The 11,776-nt window shown below is 34.1% G+C and overlaps 1 protein-coding gene across 3 annotated transcripts; it reads right to left on the reverse strand.

The window, feature by feature from the left end:
* Window positions 1-272: 272 nt before the first annotated feature.
* LOC147396549 (uncharacterized) lies at window positions 273-10,623 on the reverse strand. 3 transcript variants are annotated; one of them, XM_086451349.1, is made up of 7 exons: window positions 10,488-10,623; window positions 10,251-10,343; window positions 10,050-10,142; window positions 8,661-8,898; window positions 7,958-8,049; window positions 1,367-1,477; window positions 290-853 (listed from the first exon to the last, which is right to left on the reverse strand). In XM_086451349.1, the coding sequence occupies exons 2-7, from the start codon at window positions 10,311-10,313 to the stop codon at window positions 692-694; spliced, it is 759 nt and encodes a 252-aa protein (XP_086307475.1). In that variant the 5' UTR covers window positions 10,314-10,343; window positions 10,488-10,623; the 3' UTR covers window positions 290-691. The 3 variants fall into 3 exon arrangements, with proteins under 3 accessions (XP_086307476.1, XP_086307475.1, XP_086307474.1); XM_086451348.1 differs by having other exon boundaries at window positions 291-853; window positions 10,251-10,545; XM_086451350.1 differs by lacking the exon at window positions 1,367-1,477 and having other exon boundaries at window positions 273-853; window positions 10,251-10,551.
* Window positions 10,624-11,776: the final 1,153 nt, after the last annotated feature.

Genomic DNA, 11,776 nt, shown 5'->3' on the forward strand with positions numbered 1-11,776 from the left:
CATGCAACCTATCACTAGAATTATGGTAAACTCACTGCCAACTTATATTAGATCACATCCTTGCAAATATTCAATCATGTCAATATTTTTCACACATGTACTAGATGCAACTTGCCATGCATGCCCCCCACCCACCCCTCAACAAATAAATAAATGAGACCAACTAGTTGCATATCACCTAGTACTCATTGCACTCCAACTTAGGGAAAAAAAATCTTACTTTTGGCTTCATTTTTTTTTTTTTTAAATTTAAATTTCCCACCTATCCCTACTTGTTATGTCCCATGAAAGAATTTTACACTAATATTGCAGGAGATCCTGCAAAATTTACACCAAACCTAATGTCATTACTAGGAGCTCCTACAAATTTTTACCATACTTGTAGATCATGAAGAGTGTTGTGGTCTGGTTCCTCTCCAATTTTCAACAACAAGAAGAGTACTGCAACCTTTTTGTTTTTAGAGTGCAATCCTAATAATGGTGGTTTTTCTAAAGTGATAAGAGTGCAACGACTACTGGGTGGTGTGCAACTAGTCAATCCCATAAATAAAAGCAGCAAATGTTCATTGCTTAGCATCAAATGAGTTGTTTTGACTTTAAATTGGCATACTCACAAAGATGCACCAACCCTGATAAAATGTACGCTACAAACATAGGATAGTAGTCTCCTTAAAATTTCTTGATCAGCTACTTATAATACAATCTCAAATGTATTGCAAGTCTCACACTTAATGTACAGTGCAGTAAGATTGAATCTGGTTTCCATGCAGAACTTGGGCGTCAATCTGCATCCTCTATCAAGATGTTCTGAGTGCACATTTCCTAATCGGTCCCGCATCAACTCCAAATTAACCTGAGATACACGGACATTTGTGGCATTTCAAATAGCAAATTCATCGTTAGTACAGATAACCTGTATTACTAGTTATTGCAATAGCATTTTTTTGGCTCCACTTTAGGTCTTTTGTCACACCAAATGTAAACTATCTCAGGGAACAACATTCCATTAATGCATTTTTTTTTTTTTTTTTGTGGCAATTCAATGTTGAAGTGTACTCTCTGAGAAAGGTTTACAGTTCCAACCCTGACTTAATTCGAATGGAGAGTCATCTTTGCAACTAAACACTCCCCATTCACCATCACATTTTTCTGTAATTTAATAAAAATAGAGAGATTCTATTGCCACACCAACTTTTTCTAATGCCACCCCAATTCATATGTAAATCACCAAAGAATTAGCAAACATCTTGGGGTGGCATTAGCAAAATTTGGGGTGGCCATATACACTCTCTAAAAATATCATTGGACTACATACTTAATCATGCAAGGAAAGGGGTATTTTCATAGAATTGAGTGGAGATTGCACCTCATCGCCTCTATCAAGTTGCAGCTTGCAACGAGTGCAATAAATAAGACGATGATTCTCTTGTAACTCTCCTCGCTTGCAGATGGGACACCAAACCTCGTTCTTGCAGTCCTACCACATAATTATACTCTTTATCATTTGATCACGATGATATAGTGGGAAAAAAAGTATTTATAAAACAGTCTCTTCCGTATGGAGCATTGTATAAAACAACTTGGGGTGTTAGTGGCAGCAATAACTCTATTTGAAGGAATCGACCCTAAAGCAGCCAGAACCATACAAAAGACAATCTTCCCAATGGGGAGCTAGAACTGCCTACTCCCAGCATCAAAGAATCCCACCAAATACAAAGTCCTCAAAAAGCCTCAATAAATAGGGTCGGTAGCACAATTTATTAACGAAAAACCTCACATTTTTCCAAAAGATTTTATTTATTTATTTATTAATTATTTTTTGCTAAGTAAAAGAGTAGGATGCTGTAAGATTTTCCAAAAGAGAATTGGTTTAGTCAAACTCGTGTGACACATGCTTCCTCAGAGGAACTCTTAATGTATCACATATATTGTGTTCAGGTCTTGTTTATAAACTTGCTCACAAATGTTACATGTTTGTCAGCTTATCTATATAAAAATACTTCTATATTGTATGCATATGTGCACAAATGTATCTTTAAATAAAATGTATGTATGTGTTGACACATTGGGTTTGCTGGGGTCAGCTTGTTATACTCCATATTTGTGATTGTGAGTGATACCACAAGGTGGAAGACTGCAGCCATATCCCTATGGATTTTACTTCACGCAATAAGTGCTAGAAAGTGTTTCAAGTTGACGTGGTTATAATCAAGACCTGAAAAACTCACATTTGAAGTAATAGATTGGCCCAAGTGAACATTTATATTCTCTGTTTTACATTTTTAAGCCAGAAAATTATCAAATCAACAACAAAATATGGAATATAAGTGTAGGATGCATATGCTTCCCAAAGAGCTGAGTCTTGTGCAGATCCAACCAATGTTTTAAAAGGCTTAAGCCTCGAGGTGCATGCCTCAAGGCTTAAGCCTGTTAAAAAATTTGTGAGGCTTAAGCCTTAGGTGTATGAGGCTATGTGAGGCGTAAGCCTCAAGTTGTGCAGCAAAACCCAAAACCATGGGTTTATTTTTGACTCTTTTTTCTTTTTTCTTTTTTTTTTTTTTGTTTTATTTTACGTAAATAACCCCCCCCCCCCCCAATGTCTTTTATTTAATAAACCCTATCAACTAAAAGTGCTCTTGTTTTAGAAACATAAGTTTTCAAGAGATCTTAAAATCTCTCTTTCAAACCCTAATTTTTCCCTACACAAAAATTTCTTCATAGAACTTTCAATATTCATCTGATTTAAATTCCGTCGCTTCCTACAATTTTCTTATGAAGATTGTGGTCAAATAAAAGCAAAAAATAAATGATCTACTAGGTTTTTGAGGTATGTGGTTATTATGTGTATTTTCTTGAAATTTTTGCTTTTTTTCTTCTTCTTCTTCAAAATCTCAAATTTTTCTCCTTTTTTTGTGTTTGATTTTTGTTTTTTGTTTTATTCTTCCTATATATGATGGTAGTTGATGAAAATGCCTAGATTTTAGAATTCTTATTTAATGTCGTGTGGGCCCAATACTTAAGCCCACACTACCAACCACATGTTTTTAATATAAAAGAGAGGTCGAATCCTACTGGGGTTGGCTGACTCATTCTCATCTCTATTTTCCTCCTCCTCTCCTTAACCCTAATTTTCTAACATGATATTAGAACACTTCTACCATTAGATCTGTTTGATTTCTCTTCTTTTCTTCCCTTTTCTTAATCACTTTCTTTTCACTCTTCAATCGGATACTTCCAAACCCTAAGGCCTTGGTTCCAAAGAGGGATTAGGTGTTTGAGGTTTGTTTGTTTGCACCAAATGTTTATCTAGGATTTCGTTTGTGTTTGTTTAAGGTGTTTATTAATGATTAGGGAATTGGTGGACACTTTGAAGCCACAAAATTCAGTTTAAAAAAAAATGTGAATAGTGTTGTGTGAATAGTACTTGTGAAAAGTGTTTTATGCATGAACAATACTCCGTGAATAGTGTTTTTTGCGTGACCAGTGTTAAAAAAAAATGACTTCATCTGCAATAGTTTGAAAATTTTCCCGAATCTCAATTTTTTCTTCTAGGTTTTTTTGGATTTTGCGATTTTATTCCGATCGTTGTTTTGTTACCCTCTCAACCCTAACCGCATATCATAGAATATCCCAAGGGACTCTATTTTTTTGAGATTTTTTTAATCTCTGTGCAAGTTTTCAATTTACTTCTTTGATAGAAAATTTGGGGATTTCTGATGGTGTTGGTAGAGGAAGTCGTGGTGGCCGTGGAGGTGGTTGTGGTGGTGATTTGAAGTGTACCTATTGTGGCTATACTGGCCACACTGAGCAATTTTGTTGAGATAAATGAGGTAAACCTACGTGGGCTAATTAGGCTCAATAGGAATCTTCTCAAAGTTTCACTAATTCCACTTCTCAAATTACATCTAGAGCTGCATTTTCCGATCTTAACAAAACAGTTGGGAGAGATTCTTCAGAAATTGACTACCTTGACTATAGGACCTATTCCACCAACAACTACTTTAGATAATCCCATATTTATGGCTCCTAAGTCTCCATCATCTTGAGTCATCGATTCAGGAGCGGAGCTAGTGCCCACATGTCTGGTATATCTCATCTCTTTTCTAATTTCCATTATCTTAATTCTCATATTGTACTAGCCAATGAATCTACTCGTAATGTAGTTGGGAAAGGTGATGTTTTTCTAAACTCATCTTTTCCCTTATCTTCTACTCTTTAAGTTATTTAATTTCCTTCGAATCTATTTTCTATTAGTCAGCTTACAAAACCATTGCACTTATTTGTAACCTTCTTCCCTTCTTATTGTGTATTTCAAGATTTCAAGATGAGGAAGATGATTGTTTTGGGGCATGAGAAAGATGGATTATACGCCTGCTTCTGTCTTGAGTACTTCAGTTTCACCCCTTCAGTGGCGCTATCAGTCGAGTCACGTGTCTTTGTCTAATTTATGTCGTATTATTCCTAAGTTGAGTCCAGTGTCAGTTTTAGACTGTGAAGCTTGCCAATTGGGTAAGTATCATCGTAGTTCTTTTCCTAATCATACTAAGAGTCGTCAATCTAGTCTTTTTGAACTAATTCATATGAATATTTGAGGTCTATAAGAATAAAAAGTTTATCTGATTTTCATTATTTTATAGTGTTTGTGAATGATTATTCTCGTATGGCATGACTCTTCTTATTAAAAGATCGCACTAAATTACCTCGTTTTAATTACTTTTTATAAAAAAAGTTCAGTCCAATTTCGCAAACTTGTGAAAATTATCCGTTTTGATAATGCCTTAGAATACATGCAATCTTCTATTTAGTCCTTTTGTTCAAATAATGACATTATTGAGTGTTAATAATTCTCAACAAAATGGTGTTGCTGAGCGAAAACATCGTCATTTACTTGATGTTGCTCACACCATTATGTTCCAGATGCATGTACCTAAGCCTTATTGGGGTGATGCTTTCGTCATAACTTATCATCTTATTAATAGCATGTCATCATCAATTTTAAATGGTCAATCACCTTTCTCTCTGGTTTATCCTCAAGTTCATCCTTTTGTTGTTACTCCTAAAGTCTTTGGTTTTGTTGCTTTGTTCACTCATTTGAGCCTAGGTTGGATAAACTTTCCCAAAGATCCATCAAATTTATCTTTCTGGGTTACTCTTGTACACAAAAAGGGTATATGTGTTATTGTTGTGTTACTCAACGCTACTAAGTAAGTGCTGATGTGACATTCTTTGAGTCTACACCTTATTTTTCTTTTATTGTTGACTCATTTGATTTGGATTTTGTGTCTTTCGTCATGGGGAGTTGTCTCTTACAATTTTCTTCTCTCCTGTGCTTCCAATTCTTCCGACAGGTGACCTTTCTACTATGTCTCTTCAAATATATCAACGCACTCGTTTCCGAGTATCTTCATCTTCTCTGCCAACCTCAGATCCTTTATCAGCTTCACTTAGGTTCATCCACATCCACCAGTATCTACTTCTACCTCTAGTGATCTTCCTATTGCTTTAAGGAAAGGTACTAGAACTTGCATTAATGACCTAATTGCTGATTTTGTGTATTTTCATCAGATCTCACATTCCTTTCGCCAGTTTGCACTCTCTTTGTCTATTATTTATGTTCCTACTTTCTATACGCAGGCATTATGCTCCTCTGAGTGGAAACTAGCTATGGATGAGGAGATTGCATCCCTTCATCATAATCATACTTGGGACCTATCTCTGCTTCCACCTGGGAAACAGGCTATGGGGTGTAGATGGATGTATACAGTCAAATATCTTCCTGATGGATCTATTGAGAAGTTGAAGGCTAGTCTTGTAGCCAAGGATTACACACAGACTTATGGGATTGATTATAGTGAGATTTTTTTTCTAGTGGTTCGCCTAAAATCTATTAGAGTTCTTATTTCTGTTGTAGTGTGTTATGCTTAGCCCCTATATCAATTGGGTATTAAAAATGCCTTTCTAAATGAAGATTTGTAGGAGGAGGTAGGCATGGAGTAGCCACCTGGATATGTTGACTTTGATAAGACTGGATTAGTATGTCGCCTACGGAAGGCAATTAAACAGTCGCCTAGAGCTTGGTTTGATAAATTTAGCTCAATTGTTCTCGCTTATGGATTTGTTAGGTTTACTTTTGATCATTCAATGTTTGTGAGGCACTCTTCTGGGAAATTATTGTGTTGATAGTTTATGTGGATGATATCATCATGACTATAAGTAATCGTAGTGGTATCTCAGATTTGAAGACTCATCTAACCAAACAGTTTCACACTAAAGACTTGGATCTTCTTCACTACTTCTTGGATATTGAAGTAGCTCATTCCAAATAAGGTATTAGTTTGTCAAAGATGAAGTATGTTCTAGATTTGTTATCTGAGACTAGTACTTTGAGTTCTAAATCAGGTGATACTTTTATGGATCCTATTACTAAGCTTGATGCTGTACAGGGGGAGATTTATTATGATGCAGGGCATTACCACAGTTTAGTTAGCAAACTAATCTACTTGATTGTCACTCGCCCAGATATTACATTTGTTGTGAGAGAGTAGTTAGCCAATTTATGCATGCTCCACATCAGATTTATTGGGGTGCTGTGTTTAGGATACTGAGATATCTAAAGGAGTCACCAAGCAAAAGATTATTATACAGACCTTTACCACTTATATCCATTACTGGCTTCTCAAATGTTGATTGGACAAGGAGCAGAACTGATCGTAGATCTACTTTTGGGTATTGTACCTTCGTGGGAAGTAATTTGATGACTTGGCGCGGTAAAAAATAGCAAGTTGTAACCCGTTCTAGTGTTGAAGCAGCATACAAGGTGATGCCACATACTGCATGTGAGATGCTTTGAGTTCAAAGTCTTCTAAAAGAGAAGGGGATTGAAGTTCTTACTCCTCTGCCTCTATATTGTGATAACTAGGCTACTAACTTTATAACTAGTAATTCAGTATTCCACAAGAGAACCAAACACATTGAGGTTGATTGCTACTTTATTCGTGATATGGTGATGGTTAAGAAGATATCTACTCTCGATATCAAGTCAGAAAATTAGTTAGGAGATGTTCTCACAAAACCATTGTCTAGAGTTCCTTTATTACTTTTTGTTGTAAGCTTAGCATGCCAAATTTGTATGCTCCAACTTGAGGAAGAGAGTTCTTATTTAATATCGTGTGGGTCCAATACTTAAGCCCATACGACCAACCACAAGTTTTTAATATAAAAGAGAGGCCGAACCCTATTGGGGGTGACCGACTTGTGCTCTTCTCTATTTTCCTCTTTCTCTCCTTAACTCTAATCTTCTAACACTAGAGATAATGGTTAAAAAGTGAATAAAGGTGGGGTTAATACAAAAGACCTTGCTTGGAAGCATGGGCTTGAAGTTGATGAACCAAATTCGGGATAGAGGAATCTGATATCATGATGACTTTTTGGAGGATCCTACTAGTAAAGATGATGAAGATGATTTTTTTAGTAGTTTTAATTCTTCTCTAGTTTATACTATGGTCTACAACTTCATTCCTAGACCTAGACTAGTTGTTTATTTGATGTTTGATACTATGAGTGATGATACATTGCTACTTCCCTACATTTTTATTGTTTAATATTTATTTGATGCTTAATGGTTGTTTACTTTCTTTTATATCTTTTATGAATTTATTATAACTGTTATATATTTTTTAGGATTTTAAAAAAAAAATTAATTGAGGCTTACACCTAGCCTCAAGTACACCTTAGGTACTTTAAAACACTGATCACTAGAGCTATGACATCAGTTCTCCTTTTAGAAATACACCTAAAAAACTAAAACCACAAAGATAAATAATGTAGAAAAAAGCTTTAAAAATTAATATTGATAGAAAATCTAAAATATCAACGAAATACAAGGAAGTGAGAACCAACATTGTCATAAGACCTTGGAACATATGTGTGCAGGAAACCCTTATTCATGAATTCATACCTGGTTATTGTTAAGTTGCAAATGCTCAAAAGTTGCACGAGCTAAGTAATCATCTTCTTCCTCTTCACATATTCTCTCATATTCCTCTTGTTCTGCAAGGGCTTCCCCAATCAATTTAGTTCACAAAACGAATAGTCTGAAGATATGTAAGTTGGAGACAGCTAACCTTTTTATTTAATATTTTTATGGTAAGCTAGGGCTGAATAACACAACCATGGTTGTGGTGCAGAACATAAATCAAAATAAAAAATCAGAACTGTTTATTGATTTTTATCTATTGCTATTAAAAACTTTCAATCATAAGTGGACAACCAACACAACGCAACCCCCCCCCCCCCCCCCCCCCCCCACAACAACAAAAAAAAAAGAAAAAAGAAAAAGAAAATAAAGGCAACTATTTGGGTGCAAACAGAAGAAGGAACTGAAACAAAAAAAATTTGCCAAAAGTATGAATATAAACTAGATAAAGAAAGATCTGGAAAACCACCTAACAGACGCAAAGTAAAATTCAAACTACCAATGAGTTAAATAAAAAAAATGCTTTATGCATGTAGGACAAGGTTGAAGTCTATTCTATCCCTTTATTCCTAGTTCTAGTATGCTTCAGTACCAAAGCCCCATTGAATGAAAGATGAACTAATTGAAAAAGATTAAGTGAAGAACTAATTCCACTCATTCGTGTGGAATGTCCACCACACTTTACCTCTTCTAGTTTGCTCTGCCCCAATATCTTCATAAAATATCCTTTGCATTTCTATCATTAGCTCTTCACATTCGCTTTCAGTTGATTGAGAAGTCATGTGAAGATCATTGTATTCCCATAAAGCATCATCAACTTGGTCGGCAGAAGTTGAGATTACTGGAAAGTTATTCAAAGATGAGTCCTTAATCTTTTTCAGTTCATCAGAGACTATGTCCCTGAAAGTAGATTGCATAATTTCCTGTAAAAAAAAAAAAAAAAAGAGGGGGGGGGGATAATGAGATCAAACTGATAAAAGAGGAATTCCATCCAGATAGAAAAGGTGAAGTACATGTTATGCACAAATAAGATATGGGGAGTTCGGCTGAGAATTAACCTCATAAACCTACAGTCGAGATTCTATGAAATATAAATAGAAAGTCCCTGGGGCCAATAAAATGACAAAAACATGATGGAAAAATGAGAAAAGTAAGAGAGGAGGGTTATCATCTATTATAGAGAGGATTTCTCTTTAGAGTTCGTGTTCTCTCTTCTTCAAGCTCTATTATTTTTCCTATTGCCAAGTACATAGAAGCCAAGGTAGTTAGGGTCATAGTGAAAATCTAAATTAAAAAAAAAAAAAAACCATTTTAATAGTTATCGATTAAATCACAATTTTTTCAAAAAAAAATCACGAAGTTCTTGAAAATTTTTTGGTTTTTCAGAAAATCACGATTAATTGTGTGATTTAATCAATATTTTTTGAAAATCAAAATCACATTATTTTGGTTTTAGCATTTTTTAAGTATTATTTTTCATTTAGGTATATATTTTTACATTTTTATAATTATTTTTACTTTTTAATTTATTTGATGTTTTCCCGACTTCGTACGAAGTTTTCTTTTGCTGAATTATTCCCGAAGCCCAACTTAGTCACTATGGACTATGGTTAGGGTGCTATCATGGTTCTAAGGTTGCGACAATGATGGTAATGGAAAGGATGTGGTGTAACAACACTGATGTCTTCTTGTAGAGATGGAAACGGAGGATTGGGACCTTTCTACATGTTTAGAGGGGTAAGCTTGCATCCCCAATCTCCTTGTACTCTCCATTGAATAATGGATTTCACGGACGTGACCCCATTTGTGGGTGAATCATTTATATAAATCAATTTACAGTGGGTTACCAAGATCAATTTATGTGTAGTTTTGGGGGGGTTTTTTTTAGTGGTGCACATTGCCCAAGTTGCAACACCATGTCACCATTCAACTAAGAAGAATAATCATCCAACTCAACCTTAGAATGTATAAACAGAAAGACCCAAAACTATAATTCACTCAAAACAAAACAAGTGGAAACTCACTATAATTTGAATTATTGGAAAAAAAAAAATGGAAATAAAAGAAAGAGAACCTTTTGATTGAGAGATGGGTCTGAAGGCAACCTCATTTTCCAAAGCAACCGGGTTCGATCCTCTTGGATCCTTTTCAAGCAGTTTTCTCTAAGCTGCATTCAACACAACAAAACCTCATCAACTGTATGTAATAACATTTTTGGATTAAAATTTAGAATAAAAATTGAAATAAATAGAGTGGAAAAAAATGGGATTGATACCTTTTCTTTCCAATTGGGTTGATGGCTTTTCACCGAAATTCTTCTGGGTCGATGATCTTCCATTGTTTCTCGTTTTCCGAGCTTTGAATTTTACTGTGTTTTAATAATATTTGAATCCATAAAAATTTGATGTCTTATTTACAACTTACAAGACGAAATAAATGCAAACAAGTAAAATGGATTTCTTAATTTGGTTCGTTTCAAGTTTCAACTCGAATTTTGGAAGATAGAACTAACCAGAAGAACAAGAAGTGCCCTGAGCAGCACTGCGCGGTGCTTTTCTTAATTCTAACCCTTATGTGATAGTAATGTGTGGTTGTAATTTTGGGAAAATGACTTAATAGACCCTGCCACTAAGTTTTCTTTTAATTTAATCCTTGATTTTTGCCGGTTATCAAAATAGTAAATCCCTCTTTTTAAAAATCTCACTCTAGACATTTCTCACTATTGAAATTTCAAAATTTTCCTAATCATTTTTTGTCAAAAAAAATTTGGATTTATGGCATCCTAATAGAATTTTGGAAACTCCATTTCGAAGAAAAGGATTCGAGAATGAAGAAAAAATCATTTTCAAGCACTTTTTAAATGTATGTAAACAATTAGGATTTTTTTTAATTGTCTTATTTCTTTTTGGATGAAAATCAATCAATGATGGTTCTTTTGGTCTGAAATCATTTACACAATTCGTTATGTCAAGTTTTAAGTCAATTTTTACATTTATTTTAGTTGAAAAAACTCAAAAAAAATAAAAATATGTGGGTTTTACAGCATGGAGGTCAACAATTTTTATTTTTGAGTTCAATATTTTTATTGTCGAGGTCATCAATATTTGTATTTCGAGGTGAATAACTTAAAAAAAAAATTATTGGTGAGGTTGACAATAATTTTTAAATAATTGTTAAGTTTGAAAAGTAATCAACATTATTATAAGACTGTGGGATTGCAATTTTATTGATTTCTTACCAAAATGACTCTGATTATATTATTAAGTTTAAATGTAGAAAAAGAGGGTATTTTTGAAATCCAAATTTTGGTGTCAAACCACTTTTATCCGTTTTCTCTCATTATAATAGTAAAGATACAAAGATTTACATAACATGCCTAATTTGCGGTGTTGCAACCAAGCGTCTTAAACAATAAACCCCAAATTCTTTTTTGCAATTACACCATTTTACAATACTAAGTATAGCCTACAAGAAATTTGACTTGAAGTGATCTGAATAACCAAGATTTTCAACTTCAATCCATTAAATCCTGTAAATTATTGAGTTGCTTGATTACAACTCAACTTTTATTGCATTTCGTGTTTCCCATATAAATATATTAATTCACTTCTAAGATTTTACTATAAGTGATTTGTCCATTTTTCTTCTATTAACATTATAATCAACTTGAAAGTTTTAAAATACTAAAATTGAATCTTAACCACAAATAAAACTTCAAGTCATAGATTAGTCCAAAATAAGAATCCTCACATGTAATTCATATAAAAGAAAATAAGAACCTTAACATGAAACTCTTTGAAA

The sequence above is a fragment of the Akebia trifoliata genome, chromosome 8 (assembly GCF_017979445.1).
Source record: "Akebia trifoliata isolate Shusen 1 chromosome 8, ASM1797944v1, whole genome shotgun sequence".
In the NCBI taxonomy this organism is placed as follows: domain Eukaryota; kingdom Viridiplantae; phylum Streptophyta; class Magnoliopsida; order Ranunculales; family Lardizabalaceae; genus Akebia; species Akebia trifoliata.

What these genes read in the sequence shown, in the direction of transcription:
- LOC147396549 (XM_086451349.1), bottom strand. Translation starts at nt 10,313, where the DNA reads ATGGAAGATCATCGACCCAGAAGAATTTCGGTGAAAAGCCATCAACCC. An exon ending in AACCCAATTGGAAAGAAAAG is followed by an intron (nt 10,143 to 10,250) that starts GTATCAATCCCA and finishes TGTTGAATGCAG; the next exon opens with CTTAGAGAAAACTGCTTGAA. An exon ending in ACCCATCTCTCAATCAAAAG is followed by an intron (nt 8,899 to 10,049) that starts GTTCTCTTTCTT and finishes TTTTTTTTACAG; the next exon opens with GAAATTATGCAATCTACTTT.